This window comes from Carcharhinus amblyrhynchos, chromosome 9 (genome assembly GCF_965287045.1).
Source record: "Carcharhinus amblyrhynchos chromosome 9, sCarAmb.v2.hapA, whole genome shotgun sequence".
Taxonomy (NCBI): domain Eukaryota; kingdom Metazoa; phylum Chordata; class Chondrichthyes; order Carcharhiniformes; family Carcharhinidae; genus Carcharhinus; species Carcharhinus amblyrhynchos.
In genome coordinates, this window is record NC_137332.1 from 19,974,123 (window position 1) to 19,993,104 (window position 18,982).

An 18,982-nucleotide genomic window follows, 5' to 3' on the forward strand; every position below is an offset into this window, starting at 1 on the left:
TGACAAGAAACTTAATTACACTAGCCATATAAATATTGTGGCTGCCAGAACAGGTCAAATGCTAGGAATCCTGGGGCATGTAACTGTCCTCCAGATTCCCCAAAGCCTGCCCACCATCTACAAGGCTAGAGTTAGGAGTGTGATGGAATACTCTCCACTTGCTGGATGAGTGAAGCTCCAACAATGCATGAGGTGCTTGACACCATCCAACGGTGTGCAGGTGAGGTTGATTGGTCATGCTAAATAGCTCTTCAGTGTCAGGGGGATTAGCAGAGTAAATACGTGGGGTTTCTGGGATAGGACTTGGAAGGGATAATTGTCGGTGCAGGCTCAGTGGGCTGAATGGCCTCCTTCTGCACAGTAAGGAATCTTTGATTCTATGATCCTTCTAGAACAAAGCAGCCTTCTTGTTTGCTACCCTTTCACAAACATTCTCCATCTTGAACAGTGGCAGTTGTGTGGACCATTTACAAGATTTATATCTTGAGCTCACCAAGGTTCTTTAGGCAGTACCTTCCAAACCCACAACCACTATCATCTAGATGGACAAGGGCAGCAGGTACTTGGGAACACCACCACCTGCAAGCTCCCCTCCAAGACACTCACCACCCTGACTTGGAAATATGCCTCCGTCCTTTATTGTTGCTGGGTCAAAATCCTGGAACTCCCTCTGTAACAGCACTGTGGGTTTACCTATCCCATAGGGACTGCAGTGGTTTAAGAAGGTGGTTCACCACCACCTTCTCAAGGGCAACTAGGAATGGGTAATAAATGCTGGCTCAGCCAGTGGCATCCCATAGGTGTTTTTTTATATTAAAAACTGGCACGTTGCCTGCATTAAACGCAATAGGCATGAGTTAATTCACACCATGGCACCAATTATCTGCCCCCATCACAACCAACACAAGCCACCCCCATTCCCCACCCTCACTCAATTTTTGCCCCCCAAAATTGCATGCAATTCACATTGAAAAGATTGGAGACAATTAGAGTGGAGGGAGTCACACACTTAGAAAATTATTACCAATAACCCACCGGAAACCAGCAGCGACCTTGAGGTTGAAAGGTGTTCAGATGCTGTGGCCAGAATAAAGAGGAAGGATTCCCGAGGTCCAGGCATCAGTGTGTGACAGCCCAGCACTTTGACATCAAGGTGGATGGTATTGCATCAGATAGTGGCAAGGGTGGCATTCATCTGTGCCATGTTGAAGCCCACCGGTCAGCACTGCAGAGTGCCAGCAAGAAGGTGCCAGCTTGAGATCCAAGCTACAGTTGACACGTTTCTGTTCCTGCAAACTTGCAAGCTTTGTGCTGCAGAGAGTCACTGGTGAGTGTGCAGCAGATGGCAAAGCTTGGCATTCTCTCCCTCTGTTGACTCACAGCATGAGAAAGGAAAGTTACCGCAGTCATCCCCTGCTGGGCTTTCCAGAGCCTGCAGAAATGGTTCGTGGCAGCTTGGTAGGTGGGGCCAAACAGGCAAAGTAGATCACCTTGGCACGCCTTCTTTCATGCAACACCATGTAAAACACAACATGCTGTGCTGCTTCTGGAGAGCCTTCCAGCATTAAGGTGAAGCAGGCACTCACTTTGAATGAAGATGTCACCTCGTGCTGCTGCGTCGCTGTTGCCGGGACGAAAAGCCTCTCTCGACAATGTGTGCCAAAACAGGAGTTGCTACTTCCCTCTGCAGGTGATTGGGGGAACTGTGGGCCGGAGGTCTTGGAGCACCTCATGAGCTGCCTGACCTTCTTGGCATCCTTCCAACTGAACCACTTCCGACAAACCTATCGTCTGGTTTCAAACCTCCAGGTGCCACTAAAGAAAGCAAAATGAATCCGCACCTGGTAGAAAGGCCTGTACAAGTCTCTGTGAGCAAGAACAAGTGGTTGTGCCAGAATGGGCAGGACTGCAAAATCCAGGTCATAAATTTACCCTCAAAACTTATCTGCTTTTTCATTACCTACCTGCCTGCACATCCAGCTTGACCTTGTCTCACACTAGGTTATGTTGGCATACTCAAGACTGTCCGACAGGTCCTTTTCTGCATATGACCATGAAGTGATGTTGTGGCTTCAAAGTCCTGCCCTACTTGACCAACAAGGGGCATACACGCGGTTGGTCGTGCGATGGCTGCTCTTGGATGTTGCTTTGAGAGTTGCCGAGTGCTTCACGTCGTTAGTGTATGCTTAAACTGGACCATCTGATGGGCAACACGACAGCTCAGTGACTATCAATGTTTGCTGTGCAGATACATGGATTTGGGCCGGTGTCTGCGGGAGTTTGCACATTCTCCCCGTGATTGCGTGGGTTTTCTCCGGGTGCTCCGGTTTCCTCCCACATCCCAAAAACGTGCTCTTAGGCTGATTGGTGTAACACATTGTCCCTAAATTAGTCTTCCCTCAATCTTCCCCAGTAGGTGTAGACGAGGGTCATGAGTAGAAGAGGGCATTCATAATGTTAAAATGGTGGTGCGGGCTCATTGGGCTGAAGGGCCTGTTTCCTGTGCTGTGTTGTTCTTTGTACTCATGCTCCTCGTGTCTGCGTGGATCTCCTGTGGGTGCTCCGGTTTCCTCTCACAGTCCAAGATGTGCTGGTTAGGTGAATTGGCCATGCCAACTTCTCCCTCAGTGTACCCGGACAGACACTGGAGTGTGGCATCTAGGGGATTTTCACAGTAACTTCATTGCAGAGTTAATGTAAGACTATTTGTGACTAATAAATCAACTTCTACTTCTTCCACTCCTGACCTGGACAGTGATCTGGGTGCTAAGGTGCAAATTGGTAGCTCTTCCATTAGATTTCGATATCTGCTTTGGTCCATTGTGAATCTGGGTGCTTTCAGGATATCAATTGACTTGGTGGCACAATGGTTAGGACTGCTGCCTCATGGCACCAGGTACCCGAGTTCAATTCTGGCCTCGGATCAGCCTGTGTGGGGTCTCCCGATGTCTGCATGGGTTTTCTTCAGGGGGTGCTCCAGTTTCCTCCCATAGTCCAAAGTTGTGTAGGTTAAATTAATTGGCCATGTTAAATCGACCCTTAGTGTCAGGGGATTAGCAAAGTAAAATAACAGGGATAGGGCCTAGGTGGGATTGTTGATCTCTTGCTCAAAACAGGCATAGCATGCATTGAGCTCATCAGGGAGGGGTGCATTGGTGTTGGCGATTTTACATGCATTCACCTTTTTGTATCTTTGATGGATCTCCTTAGCTCATATCTGGCTTTTTCGTATAGTCATGATGTGGGTATGCCAGCGTTGGACTGGCGTAAACACAGTAAAAAGTCTGACAACATTTGATAATACACATCTCTTTAACCTGTGATCAGTGCTCCTTCCACTCACATTGTCAGCCACTTCAGGTTTTGAACAGCAGGTTAGGTGTAAGGATTCGCATTCTAATCAGTAATCTCTAAACTGTCTGTGCTTTATATGCTCTATCTGAGGCCAGAACTCTCCATTCACCTGACGAAGGGACTAACCCCGAAAGCTTGTGAATCTATTATCAAATAAATCGGTTGGACTAAAACCTGGTGTTGTCAGACTTTTTACTGTTTTTCGTATAGGTCAGGATCGCCTGACTTGAACACCTCAGACCTAGACTTTAGCATGCAGTGGATATTCTTGTTCATCAATGGTTTCTGGTTGGGAAACACATAGACTTGCTTCTTTGGCACAGTCTTCTACACACTCACTAATGAAGTCAGTTACTGTAGTGGCGCACTCGTTCAGGCTGGTTGCAGAGTTTTTAAATACTGACCAGTCTACTGATGGTTAAAGGATTTAATTATTTCCACTGGGAAAGTCAAGACCAAGGGGGTATAAGTTCAAAATGAGATCCCTGGCTGTTCAAGACTGATGTCAGACTCGAGCCTTCTTTTTATTTCCAAAGTCCTTTTTCTTCAAGTGTTTATTCAATCTAAATCCAAACTGAATCCAATTCACAGCCCCCAAAAGAAAGACAAACAAAATCCAAGTGTCCTTCAAGAGTTTTTAAAAAATCATGTTCTCTGTAGCTCTCCACTCTCATTGCTGCTGAGTTGCCTGTAGGAGTCTTTTTATTGCTCCTTCAGTGATTTAAATAGGGTTTGTTTATTTTTACTCTGGGCTGTTTTATGGCCCTGCATTGTTAGGAGGAAAGTCATGGGTTCTGGTCAGTTTTTTCCCTTCCCAGGGAATTCAAAGTTTCATTTTCTGTTTTTGGCTGGTAGCAGCGTTTAGTTTGAGAAGGGAGTGGACATCAGACTGAAAGCAGTGTCTCTCTCTCCCTCTCTCTCTCTCTCCCCCCCACCCGAGTTTTGGATGTTCTGCTGGTTAGCTGAAAACAAGGCTTCTTGCCTTCGTGCAGTAGAAGATCTGCTGTTTAGTGGCTTGACCAGAGTCTCTCCTTGGTGTCCTGCGAAGCTCCTCTGACTTTAAACTGTTCTGAGTGTATCAAGAGAACTGCAACATTCATCCAAAGGACTCAGTTCCAGAATTACGTGAGCATTTGTCTTTGCTGTGTTAAACCTGTGGAGGGGTTTTGTTTATAGAACATAGAACATAGAACATTACAGCGCGGAACAGGCCCTTCGGCCCACAATGTTGCGCCGACCAGTCTTATTTTTAAAAAAAAACATTGACCCACTAATCTAAACCAATCCCTTTTCGTCCATAACCAATCCCTTTTCGTCCATAAACCAATCCCTTTTCGTCCATAACCAATCCCTTTTCGTCCATAACCAATCCCTTTTCGTCCATAACCAATCCCTTTTCGTCCATATGGGATTGGTTTGATTGGAACATCTTTGATATATTTGTTAGGGGTTATACATTGTTGTGGTTCTTTTATTTTGTTTGTAATTGAATAGTTATTGCTAATATTCTTACTATACATGTTAACTGTAGTCTAAAATAAACATTGTTTGATAAAAGCTCCTTAGTGGGTCATTTGAATCATATCTGAGGTGAAACATATCATGTCTATCCTAGCCAAATTCAAGGTGGAAAACTTATAATCCAGGTGGACTCCATAAAACACTGTGGGGTTTCTGACCTGAACCATAACAAAGCTGGCAAGGTGAGGCATTACATCCCATCTTGGGCTTGATCTGACACTTCATTTTCACCAAAAGGGGAAGATGGCTTTGAAAAACTGGATCAGATAATGTCTCAGTTTAACCTCATTGGCTACCCTAATCGTTGACTCTACTCTAGCCTGGGAGATCGACCTGCCTGATCATTGACTGTCCCCTGCCAGGTAAGTAGAGCAGTCAGACTCGAGCCTTCTTCTGTTTGCAGAGGCCTAACCAACAGCCACCAACAAAAATACATCTCTTTGGGACTTATCTTCATGCATGACTGCAAACCACTACTCAAGGTAGCCATTCCCTCTTGGTGGTCTCCTCTCTGCCCCACCCTGACCTCAGAATTACTGAGCTTTGACACAGGGTCATCTCCACTTGAAATGTCAGCTCTTTTCTCTCCTTACAGATGCCACCAGACCTGCTGAGACTTTCCAGCCTTTTGGTCTCAGAATTACTGTATTTTCTTTTATTTATTTATTTATCATAAGCAGGCTTACACTAACATTGCAATGAAGTTACTGTGAAAATCCCCTAGTTGCCACATTCTGGCGCCTGTTCAGGAACACTGAAGGAGAATTTAGCTTGTCCAATGCACCTAACCAGCACATCTTTCGGACTCTGGAAGGAAAATGGGGCACGTGGAGGAAATGCAAGGAAAAACGTGCAAACTCTGCACAGACTGTGACCCAAGCCGAGAATGCAGCCCGGGTCACTGTCAGGCAGCTGTGCTAACCACTGTGCTACCGTGCCATCCCATGTACACCATGGCTGGCATTTTCAAGCACCATTGTGGCAAGAGATTTGATGGCCCAGTTGACAGCCTGTTGACTTTTGACAGGACTAGATGACCCCAGCAGTGGATGGAGCCAAAATATGTCGCACTTGGGACCTACACTAATTGAGTGACAGGAGCCTACACCCACCAAAATATATACTGACGAGTTTTAAGACCAAAGTTGATCCAAGCCCCACATCAACACATGTATAGATGTCATCTTTTGTAATCTTTTTTGGATTACAAAGCAGTTCAGTAGCATGTGCCTCCCCTGCTGAGAATGTGCAATGTCCCATTTTAACAGGGCTCATTTATGTCGTATCACTCATTTTAATACTGTGGTGAAAGATGTTTAGGAAAACGATTAGATACATTTGCAAGTAGGTATCAGACGGATTTCAATACCACAGTTTACTTCACTCGAAAAGCTGTCACAAATCATTCACGGGCATTGCAGTCGTTCGAAATGCAAGGCAGCTTGATGTTTCGCCATTTCACAGGGATCTGTAAGGACTTTGGTTGTGCCCCGATCCAAAGGATGAAACTTTTGCAGAACCAAAGTGATAATGGGCTTTAATATCGCACTTCTGACATCAGCGTGGCATTCTCCCATGTTAAAGGTGCAGTTTAAAATGAGCATCCATTCTGAAGTTTTAATGTGAAGGAAACTTGATGGGGTCTCCATTTTACGATAGTTATTCTTTCGCTGACACAAAGTGGTTTTAGCTGGATAATATGTCAAAGCACAGTATAAAACCCCTTTCAAGAGTTCAGCTAACACTGAGCTTCATCAGCTTCAGTACAAGATCAAAACAGGGAAAAGCTGCATTGACAAGAGCACAAACAATCCAATGGACCCTTGGTTACTTTGTTTCGACGGACATTCTGTGGAGCTTGAGGCTGCGGGGGGCAGCAGTGTGGCACAGTGGCTAGCACTGCGGCCTCACAGCGCCAGGGGCAAGGGTTCAATTCCAACCTCTGATCACTGCCTGTGTGGAGTTTGCACCTTCTCCCCATGTCTGTGTGGGTTTCCTCCAGGTGCTCTGGTTCCCTCCCAGATCCCAAAAATGTACGAGTTAAGGTGATTGACCGTGGCAAAATGCCCCCTAGGATCAGGGGAATTAGCAGGTGAGGTTATGGGGATAAGGCCTGGGTGGGATTGTTGTCGGTGCAGACTCGATGGGCTGAATGGCCTCCTTCTGCACTGTAGAGATTCTATGATTCTATGAACCCACTCAACATTCTGAGAAATCAAGCCTTCTGTTTCCAACATTAAAAATGAGTGACTGAAGGAATGGAGCTCTGTTCATGTGTCCGAGCCCACAAGCGCAGATTTCTTTATCTATTTTGCCATCTGTGCATCACAGCTGGCAAGGATGGGCCTCAGATTGATAGCTGCTGTATGACTGCAGTTCTTAAGTGACCAGGGGAGAAAAACAAGCGCATCTGTTCTTTTCAATCCTCCAAAATGTCAGCGGCATCGGAAGATTGGTCAGCAGCACTTCATGTGGGATGCAAGGAGTTCTGCTTTCTTCAATGATACTCTAACAACACATGAACCTTCATAAAAAGGAAAATCAAGCGAAAGAAAATCTAATTCGAACTTAACATCAGGTCCACCTTGCAGCTATATAATGGTCTTTATTTCGGGAACATCTTAAGAGGGGTTGAATTTGAACCCTGCACTATTATGTCGACCTGTACAACTGGCAGCGAATTACACTATTCCAAACAAATTAGTATGCGATGATTGGATAATAAAGAGTTTTTTATTCCCAATTCCAGCATTCTTAAGGTAAAGGGAAAGCACAACGAATCGTTTTTGTTAACTGCAAGGTGCTTACATTTACAGCACCAAGTTTTCGCTCCAGAAACTGGCAGATCTTAGAATCATAGAAATCCTACCGTACAGAAGGAGGCCATTCGGCCCATCAAGTCTGCACCAACAATAATCCCACCCCAGGTCCTATCCTCACAACCCCATATATTTACCCCACTAATCCCTCTAACCTACACATACCAGGACACTAAGGGGCAATTTAGAGTGGCCAATGCACCTAACCTACATGTCTTTGGACTGTGGGAGGAAACCGGAGCACCTGAAGGAAACCCACGCAGACACGGGGAGAACATGCAAATTCCACACAAGCCAGGAATCGAACTAAGGCCCCTGGAGCTGTGATGCAGCAGTACTAATCATTGCGCCACTGAGCACAAGGCAGAACTGTAGGCAGAGCACACAACTTTGCATGACCTCTCTAAGGGTGGCACAGTGGCACAGTGGTTAGTACTGCTGCCTCACAGCACCAGGGACCCAGGTTCGATTCCCGGCTTAGGTTTCAGCTATTTAGGGATGTGGTAGATATGTTTGCCACATTCTCTGCGAGGTACGGACACACCATAGACTTGAAGTGTATCCAATGCCGGTCATTCTAAAGGCTACTGCTGTCCTAAATATTTTTGCCAGGGGGTCCTTCCAGAGCTCCACTGGAGGTCTTGCAAAATCTCACAATCGGTAACACACAAGCGTACAGGAAAAGTGAGCATTGCTGCCTCAGAGCGCAGGGATCCGGGATCGATTCCCGGCTTGTGTCACTGTCTGTGCAGAGTCTGCGTATTCTCCCCGTGTCTGCATGGGATTCCTCCGGGTGCTTTGGTTTCTTACCACAGTCTAGAATTGGCCATGCGAAATTCTCCCTCAGTTTAACCCACCAGGCGCCGGAGTGTGATACTTGTGACACTAATTAATTAATTTAATTATGTTAGGCAAAATGCCAAATATACCTCAAACCTCCAAAATATTCATGTTTTTCAAATATTGTGATGTCCGAATAGCCCAATCGAGCTAAAAACGATGCACAGCTGATACTGGCAGGTCCACATCCAATCAGGGCTATTTTAGCATGGAAGCTTGCAGGTAATTGTTCAGGACCTGGAAGCGAAGGATTCCGAATCTGAGGAATTTTCATCTCTTTGAGCACCTAAGCGTAAGAGAGAAAAAAAATTCATAGAATCATAGAACCCTACAGTAAGAGGCCCTTCGGCCCATCGAGTCTGCATCGAACACATTCCCACCCAGACCCTACCCCCATATCCCTACATATTATACCCACTAATCCCTCTAACCTACGCATCCCTGGACACTAAGGGGCAATCTTAGCATGGCCAATCAACCTTACCCACACATCTTTGGACTGTGGGAGGAAACCGGAGCGCCCGGAGGAAACCCACGCAGGCACGAGGAGAATAAGCAAACTCCACACAGACAGTGCCCTGAGCTGGGAATCGAACCCAGGACCCTGGAGCTGTGAAGCAGCAGTGCTAACCACTGCGTTACCGTGCCGCCCATATTGAAGTTGCAGAAAAATACTGAAAACATTCTTTTTATTGTTTAATCAAAAGGCATTTCAAAATCTCTAATTAATCTCAACTGTTTAGCCAGAACTAAGGTGGTTGTATATATGTAAGGACATGTTGTAAAACCAGAAGACCATAAGATATAGGAGCAGAATTAGGCCACACGACCCATCGAATCTGCTCTGCCATTCAATCATGGCTGATATTTTTCTCATCCCCATTCTCCTGCCTTTTCCCCATAGCCCCTGTTCCCCTTATTAATCAAAAACCTATCTATCTCTGTCTTATAGACACTCAATGACTTGGCCCACTCCTGCCGCAAAGAGTTCCACAGATTCACCACTCTCTGGCTGAAGAAATTCCTCCCCCGCCCCATCTCTGTTTTAAAGGATCGTCCCTTCAGCCTGAGATTGTGCCTTCTGGTTCTAGTTTTTCCTACTAGTGGAAACATCTTCTCCACATCCACTCTATCCAGGCCTCACAGTATCCTGTAAGTTTTAACAAGATCCCCTCTTATCCTTCTGAACTCTTTCTCAACTTGTGTTGAACATATATGCCGGAATTTTACCCGCATGCCCGCCCTGGAATTGGGGTGGGTGAGGCTCATAAAACGGCATTCTCCGTCGGTCTCGAGAGGGGTTGTACAAGCCTCGGGTGGGTGAGGTGGTAAAATTCCAGCTATTTTGTCCATCTCACTTTGCATACACTTACAGACAAACTGACGAATTACTGAAAGTATTTTGGGGAGCAACTTTGCAGGTATCATTATATTGCTATATCTCAAAAACCATTGCTTCACTTGAAAACCCTCATCAGAGGCTTTGAAGCAATCTCATGAGTGTAAATGAATGTTGGGTTCAGGGAACATGTGGCAACTTCTAAGCCCTAAGTGTGAGAGAATGATTTGATCTCAGTGAACAAAGTGCCCGTGCTACCCTTAGCCTCCCCAGTAACGGCATGTTTCACCAGCCTCCGTTGTGAGGTTTCCATTCCACCGAGGAACTTCATGTTAACTTCCCCATCTTGATATCTCATTCATGATTGAATCGGGGCCGTCTGGAACCGAAGGGTACGTCAAATAACACGTGATTCCTTTTGTGGCAATAAGTAGCTACTGAGCTGCAGTTATGCTAACACATTTATGTCAAGGGAAATATAAATTTGGGTGCATATTGACATTAATGTAGCATTGCAAATTGGGAGTCAGGTTGGAAATCTGAAGCAAAAATTGAGACGTTCTGCTAGAGGCAGTTTCACACCAGTAGGACTATAAAACCACATTTCTGAGCTTCTCAGGTAATTCCACTGGACTTCTTAGATATTTGATAAATGTATTCTTAATTCCTTCATTCATAAAAGAGAACTTATCACCTTTATACACTCAAAACTAACCATAAGGTTCAGTTGTTCATTTATCAGCAACTTGATACTAAATTCAGTGAAAGACACAGTCAGCATTGTAATTCAGATCCATCATAAAATCCTTACAGTGCAAAAAGAGGCTATTTAGCACACTAAATCTGCACCAACAATAATCCCACCCAGGCTCTATCCCTGTAACCCCTCATATTTATCCTGCTAGTCCCCCTGACACTAAGGAGCAATTTAGCATGGCCAATCCCTCTAACCCAGACATCTTTGGAATCTGGGAGGAAACTGGAGCACCCAGAGGAAACCCACGCAGACATGGAGAGAAGGTGCAAACTCCACACAGATAGTGACCCGAGGCTGGAATTGAACCCAGGTCGTTGGCACTATGAGGCAGTAGTGCTAACCAATGTGCCACTGTGCTGCCCATCCACTGCGTATTAAACAATATGGGTATGGGTCTAAGAACAGGCTTAATCCCATCGCACTGTTGCAATAAATATTACCAGCCTTTTAATTAAATAACAACCACTTGCATTTATATATTGTCCTTAACATAGCAAGGTGCTTCACAGGAGGACAATTAGTCAAAATGTGCCACTGAGCCACATAAAGAAATAAAAGGAGACATGCCGGGACTTGAGAAACTGAATTACAGGGAAAGGTTGAATAGATTAGGACTTTATTCCCTGGAGTTTAGAAGAATGAGGGGCGATTTGATAGAGGTGTATAAAATTATGATGGGTATAGATAGAGTGAATGCAAGCAGGCTTTTCCCACTGAGGCTAGGGGAGAAAAAGACTAGAGGACATGGGTTAAGGGTGAAGGGGGAAAAGTTTAAAGGGAATATTAAGGGGGGTTTCTTCACACAGAGAGTGGTGGGAGTGTGGAATGAGCTGCCAGATGAATTGGGGAAAGCAGGCTCACTTTTAACATTTAAGAAAAACTTGGACAGGTATATGGATGAGAGGGGTGTGGAGGGCTGTGGTCCAGGTGCAAGTCAGTGGGACTAGATAGAAAAATGGTTCAGCACAGCCAAGAAGGGCCAAAAGGCCTGTTTCTGTGCTGTAATATTCTATGGTTCTATGATCAAAAGTTTCATCAAAGATGTAGATATAAGGACTATCCGTGACAGAGAAATGAGGGGTGGATAGGTTTAGAACGCTGGACAGCATTCTTTATTCCCCCAATTTTGAGAGCCCACCCACCAGCTTTAATTGGACAGCCAATCCACCCTCTGGTCATTAATCGGCCAATCTGGGGAAAATCACAGTTAAGCCCCGCAATGCGGGCTTCTGACTCCCATTTGAGCCTGATACTGTGATGTTAAAGGCTGTGGGTAAAATCCTATCCTAGTTAAGATGTTCAGCTACTAAATGAGCCATTCTAAGACGACTTGCTGGTGGAGAAGACAAGCAAGCAGACATTTCCATGGGTTAATTAGAGGCTAATCAGGGAGGATTATTTTTGGAGGTGACAGCTAAATGTAAATCCAGGCTTCTGTCCTTGGGAAAAAGTTAGATTTATCAAGATCAGAAATAAAGCAAATCGGAAGTGTCCACCTTCCTCTTTCTCTTTTTAATATCTGTTTTGCATCTGTAACAAAGCAAACATTTTGAAATGCGAAGGACTGGCACTAGGTTCAAAACCCGCATTTATGTACACACAGTATAATTATATTCATGATTTGAAGTATTCTGTGGTAGGACACAGGTTTGTAATCCCCAAGCTAGACAGAACATTGTGTATTCAACGCAGCACACCATAGCCTAGATGAGAAACTCGCAATCATCACACCTAAACATGTACCTCAAGCAAATATAGCAGCCATTTTGCACACAATGGTTGGGACTTTGGGGTGGTGGTGGTGCCTGGTCACAGGTTGGCACACTAGGGGCAACCCTACCGCAGCCATCTTGGAACCCCAACTGGATTGTGCGGTAATCAAGCAGCAAATCAACTCCCAGCGGAACCCCTTAAGGAAAAGGATCCCGTCTCCAAGGGCTGCCAGCCAATCCGGGGACCAGCAATCCCCCAGTCTCTGCTGCACCTCTGAAAACTGCTGCGACTGCAACCAGCTGGGAAAAGCAACCGGGATGCTGTAATAAGTCTTCGGAATCCCTTCACCAAATTCCCTTTATTCACAATTCCAACAGCAGTAGACAGAATGCTAACAGTTAGCAGAGGTAATGACATTCCCAGTTAAATACAAGGAAAAGACTCCCTGATTGGCCCATCGATTAACTCCTTAACCAGGGAATTCTTTTTGTGTTCAATCAAATAAACAAAATCCACTTAACGTAAGGACAACTCAAAAAGGGCAGCTCCCTAAAAGGAGGGGGAACCTCCTGAGACAAAACACAAAGCGGAAAGGAAATCTAAAACATCAAATTAAAATGTGATTAAAGAGGTCAATAATACACCCCAGTCCTTGCGTGCCCAGCGGGCACGGAACTCCTTAATCAGGGAGTTCATATTCCAATAGGCCAACCTCAATGGTGAAATCATTACAGATGCTAATCTTGTAAGAAATTCAGTGGGGTCAGAGTCACCAGGGTCAGTCAGGCAGAGCCTGGCGAGGGTGAAGGGGTTGGTGGAGGCAGGTAAGGCATTGCTGCCTGAGGGGCCATTACCACAGTGGGACACAAATTGCCTGATTAGGAGGGATCATCTTCCAAGGCTAGCAATAAGGTGGCCAGGGTTCACCAGGCATTCTCCCAATACAGCAGAAGGTTCATCCGCCATTGATAGAAATGCCTGAGGTGGTGGGGGAAGGTCACTAAGTGGCCATTTAAGTGATACAGTTAACCTCTGGGTGAAAGGGTTTCTCTCCATCCTCTTCAAAATGCTGTGTTGGCAGCAAGGTTATAAAATCATAGAATCCTACAGTGCAGAAGGAGCCATTTGGCCCATCGAGTCTGCACCGACCACAATCCCAGCCAGCCCCTATCCCCATAACCCCATGCATGTACCCTAGCTAGTCCCCCTGACACTAAGGGGCAATTTAGCACGGCCAATGCACCTAAATCGCACATCTTCGGAGTGTGGGAGGAAACCAGGGCACCCGGGGGAAACCTACGCAGTCACGGGGAGAATGTGCAAACTCCACACAGACAGTGACTCAAGCCGGGAATCAAACCCAGGTCCCAGACGCTGTGAGGTAGCAATGCTAACTATTGTGCCACCGTGCCACTGGTTGCAGACATGCCGCTGCTGCCCTGCACCCCCTCAATATTTCGGTGTCACTCTGGCTTCTATTCCCTCCTGGTGGCCAACCAAATTCAGCCCAACATCTAATGTCTCAGTCTGAGGGTCATCCAGACTCAAAACGTTAGCTTCATTCTCTCTCCACAAACGCTGCTGAGATTTTCCAGCATTTTCTGTTTCGGATTCCAACTTCTGCAAATATCCTGCAAATAGCGATAGCCTGAATTTTCTGGTAGGCAATGAAGGAACAGTGCTGTTCACTGTTTCCTCCAAGAAAATAGCCTAGAAAGATTTGGCAGAGTCAAGAGTTTTCTTTTCTGAGGAGGATTCTGTGCCATTCTGTGTAAAGGAAAGTCTGGAAAACTGGTGGTATCATTTGTTGGAACTAGTGTTTCTCAAGACATCTGGGTATTTGCCATGCTGGGATGTGGTTTGCTAATCTCCAAAACTGGGCCCCGGAATATTTGGTTTTTCCCAAAGATAGTAGAATTCAAAAGTCACTCATTTTGATTGCCAGATGCCCCATGAGGATCACTTCATGTACTTGTTATGAGTGTGTCTGGAGTTCACCTTAGGGATTTTTCACGCAACCTGCCTGTGGACTACCATTGTCAATGAAGGCAACCTCACTTATGGCTGGGATTCTCCGGTAACGCTGAATGAATAGAGATTTGGCTAAGAGCCAAATTCTGTTTTCGCTGCCAGCAGTGGCTGGAATCCGACAATGGAGAATTCCAGCCGGGGTTTTCCATTGAATATATTCCTCGTTGCTGGAAAACCCCACCGGAGTAAATGGCTGGAAAATTCCGGCCTGAATGTGGCAGCTAATCACGAGAATTATGCTAGCCTGTTTGTTGTGGCTAACTTTCACTTGATTCAGGGGTGGTACGGCGGCACAACGGTTAGCATTGCTGCTTTGCAGCGCCAGGGACCTGAGTTCGATTCCTGGCTTGAGTCACTGTCAGTGTGGAATCTGCACATTCTTCCCGTGTCTGCGTGGGCTCCCTCTGGGTTTTCTGGTTTCCTCTCACAGTCCGAAAGACATGCTGGTTAGATATATTGGCCATGCTAAATTCTCCCTCAGTGTTCCCGAACAGGCACTGGAGTGTGGCAACCAGGGGGTTTTCAAAAAGTGACAGATGCGAAGGTGGAACTGTAGGCAGAACACACAACATTGCATGACCTCTCTAAGGATGGCACGGTGACACAGCGATTAGTATTGCTGCCTCACAGCACCAGTGACCTTCCATGGTCCTGGGTGACTGTCTGTGTGGAGTCTGCACGTTCTCCCTGTATCTGCATGGGATTCCTCCGGGTGCTCCAATTTCCTACCACAGTCTAGCTTTGGCCGTGCTAAATTCTCCCTCATTGTACCCGAACAGGCGCCAGAATGTGGCATTTAGGGGATTTTCACAGTCACCTCATTGCACTGTTAACATAAGCTTACTTGTGACACTAATAAGCAAACAAACATTGTGCATGCCTGCCAAGGCAGTGAGCCAAAAGGCTCTTTGGTGCATTCGTGATCCTTGTGATCTCTGGACAATATCCTAAATGGTTGGATGCAGGGACTACCAAACTACGTAGCTCCATCAAAATGAGCAATTGATAGCCTTAAATATAGTGGCGCACATTTAGCAAGTTGAATCAAGCAATGAAACTAACATGCTTCATTACTAAACCTTTCCAGTTTTAAGAGAAATACAAACCTTATTATGCAAACCTTATTATAAGACAGACTAAAGCCACAAATCAAGTCCAAGTTATTACTTATACCTGTTCTCTAAACACTATTCATTTTGCTATTGGATTTATCACAACCGTGACACCTATTATAAGGCTAATCTTCTTTCTTTATGTAAGCCAATATTTCTAATACTGAAACTGACATTTATCATGCAGACGGACTAGCTGCACAATAGGCAGCCACAATCATCACTACTTTACCGGTATTAAGTGACAGACGTTCACTGTCAAAAGCACCACGTCTGCAATAACAGACACCTTACAGTTGTCATTAATACTATCACTGGTTTTGGTGTGAAGTACTCCATCACACGTTATGTCAGCATATTCTGCAGAAAGCTATCTCCGTTCCCCTGCCATCAATAACACAAGCATAACCAATAATAAACTAGATAAATACACTCAATCTTGCTGCAAAACTACTACAAAATTCATGCAGAGATTTTTTATTATGACTGAACTATCTTATGACCTTTATTTAAATGTGCATGGCTTTCCAAACAGCAAAAACACTGCAGCAGTTGTTGTAATCTTTAAAGGACTGTCTAATCTCACGTTTCCCTAGAATTTACAATGAAATTAGTTTCTGTCAAAATATATCAGGGTATAAATTACTTTTGGTGATTATTAGTATGTGAATGCTTAATGTGTTCCAACTAAATGATTTGGCACAGGCTTTAACCAGTTTATTTTAAATGCATTAGTATCTCCAGTAAAATAGGGAGATACATTTGGATGAATGTGATAAGCACGCCTTCAGTCACATTGTCGACATTCATTTCTATCCTGTTGTGCACAATATTACACTTTTTGAGGCCAAATTTGCAGAGTGTTAGTTAAGTGTTGTCATTCCAGTGGCTGCTTCACAATTTCAGAATATTACACCCCACATTGTGATTACTCTATTACTGGAATTTTACCATCATGCCTGCACCGGAATCCGGGTGGGCAAGGCTTGCAGAACGGAATTCCTCGTTGGCCTCAGGCGGGATTTTATGAGCCTTGTCTAAGCGAGGTCGTAAGATACCAGCCTATATATAGAGATTATACATATTTTGATTTTAGGATCATAGAATCCCTACGGTAGCAAGGGAGGCCATTTGGTTCATCAAACTCGCACTGACAACAATGCAAGTGACTCCTATCCCCGTTACCCCACGTATTTACCCTCTTAATCTCCCTGCAATTTAACTGTAGGCGGCGATTTAGCATGGTCAATTCATCACCTTTGAAGTATGGCAGGAATCTGGAGCACCTGGAGGAAACCCATGCAGACACTGGGAGAATGTGCTAATTCCACAGACAGTGACATAAGAACATAAACATAAGAACATAACAAACAGGAGCAGGAGTAGGCCATCTAGCCCTTCGAGCCTGCCCCGCCATTCAATAAGATCATGGCTGATCTGTCGTGGCTCAGTTCCACATTCCCGCCCTCTCCCCATAACCCTTAATCCCCTCTCTTATCAAAAACCCATCAACCCGCGTCTTAAAAATATTTAGCGAGGCAGCCTCCACCACTTCAACGGGCAGAGAATTCCAGAGATTCACCACCCTTTGAGTGAAGAAGTTCTTCCTCAACTCTGTTCTAAACTGCCCCCCCTTTATCTTGAGGCTGTGCCCCCTAGTCCTACGATTCTTTCTGAGCAGGAAGAGTCTCTCCACCTCTATCCTATCCATCCCATTCATCATCTTATACGTCTCAATGAGATCTCCCCTCATTCTTCTAAACTCTAACGAGTACAAGACTAGTTTATTCAGCCTCTCCTCATAGCTCAACCCCCTCAACTCCGGTATCAGCCTAGTAAACCTCCTCTGCACTCCCTCCAAGGCCAAAATATCCTTGCGTAAGTACGGCACCCAAAACTGCACACAGTACTCCAGCTGCGGCCTCACCAATGCCCTATACAGCCGCATCAAGAACTCCCTACTTTTATATTCAATCCCCCTCGCTATGAAGGCCAGCATCCCATTTGCCTTCCTGACCACCTGCTGCACCTGCAAGCTGGGTTTTTGCGACTCATGGACAAGGACCCCAAGGTCCCTCTGCACCGTCGTCTGCTGCAGTTTTTCCCCACGTAAGTAAAAATCCTTCCTACCATTCTTCCTACCAAAGTGGACCACCTTGCACTTACCAACATTAAATTCCATTTGCCAGTTCCTGACCCATTCGCCCAGCCTATCTAGATCCTCCTGTAGACTCTCCACACCCTCCGCACAATTTGCCGTTCCCCCAATCTTGGTGTCATCAGCAAATTTCGACACCCTACACTCGGTTCCCTCCTCCAGATCATCTATATAAATGGTAAATAGCTGAGGCCCCAGCACCGACCCCTGGGGCACTCCACTACTCACCATCCGCCAATCCGAATAGCACCCATTGACCCCCACTCTCTGCCTCCTATTTGACAACCAATCCTCTATCCACGCTAATACCCTACCCCCAACTCCATGTCCCCTGACCTTCTGCAATAACCTCTTGTGAGGTACCTTGTCAAACGCCTTCTGAAAATCAAGAAAGACCACATCCACCGGCTCTCCTCTATCCACCGCCCTAGACACATCCTCACAGAACTCCAGTAAATTTGTCAGACACGACTTCCCTTTAACGAAACCGTGCTGCGTCTGCTCTATCAAGCAATTGCTCTCAAGATGCCTCGCTATTTCCTCCTTGATGACGGATTCTAACATTTTACCTACAACAGACGTTAAACTAACCGGCCTATAATTCCCTGCCTTTTGCCTGGCACCCTTCTTAAACAATGGCGTAACATTAGCCGCTTTCCAATCTTCCGGCACTTCCCCAGAATCCAGCGACGTCTGGAAAATAACCACCAAGGCATCCACTATCACCTCCGCCATTTCTTTCAGAACCCTCGGATGCATTCCATCCGGTCCTGGGGACTTGTCCACAATCAGCCCCTCCAGTCTGTCGAGCACTGCCTCTCTCGTAACAGTAATGTCATTCAGACCCTCCAGTCCTACCACCTTTCCATCGCTAACACCCGGCAAATTATTCACGTCCTCCTCCGTGAAGACAGAAACAAAAAAGTTATTCAGGGCCTCAGCCATATCCCCATCCCCTACCACTAAGTCCCCCTTCTCATCCTCTAAGGGACCAACGTTCACCCTAACCAGCCTCTTCCTTTTTATATATTTATAAAAACTCTTGCTATCCTTTTTTATATTAAGCGCTAGCCCAGCTTCATAGTTTCTCCTACCCTTCTTTATCAACTTCTTTGTCAATCTTTGTTGACATTTAAACCTCTCCCAATCCTCTTCTCGCCCACTACTCTTAGCTACTCTAAACACCTCCGCTTTTAATTTAATACTTTCCTTCACCTCCTTCGTTATCCACGGCTTATTACCTCTCCTCCTACTGTCCTTTTTGACCATCGGAATAAATTTCCGCTGAGCACCAAGAAAGATCTCCTTAAAGATCCTCCACTGCTCCTCAGCAGACCT

At 45.5% G+C, this 18,982-nt stretch overlaps 1 protein-coding gene across 1 annotated transcript in view; it reads right to left on the minus strand.

Moving 5' to 3' along the window:
* LOC145347633 (dihydropyrimidine dehydrogenase [NADP(+)]-like) overlaps positions 1 to 18,982 on the minus strand; it is a 710,299-nt gene that overhangs the window by 403,588 nt on the left and 287,729 nt on the right. Inside the window, exon 6 of the mRNA XM_080195279.1 lies at positions 8,624 to 8,820. Coding sequence (XP_080051405.1) covers positions 8,624 to 8,820 — 197 coding nt within the window. The remainder of the gene's footprint in view (positions 1 to 8,623; positions 8,821 to 18,982) is intronic.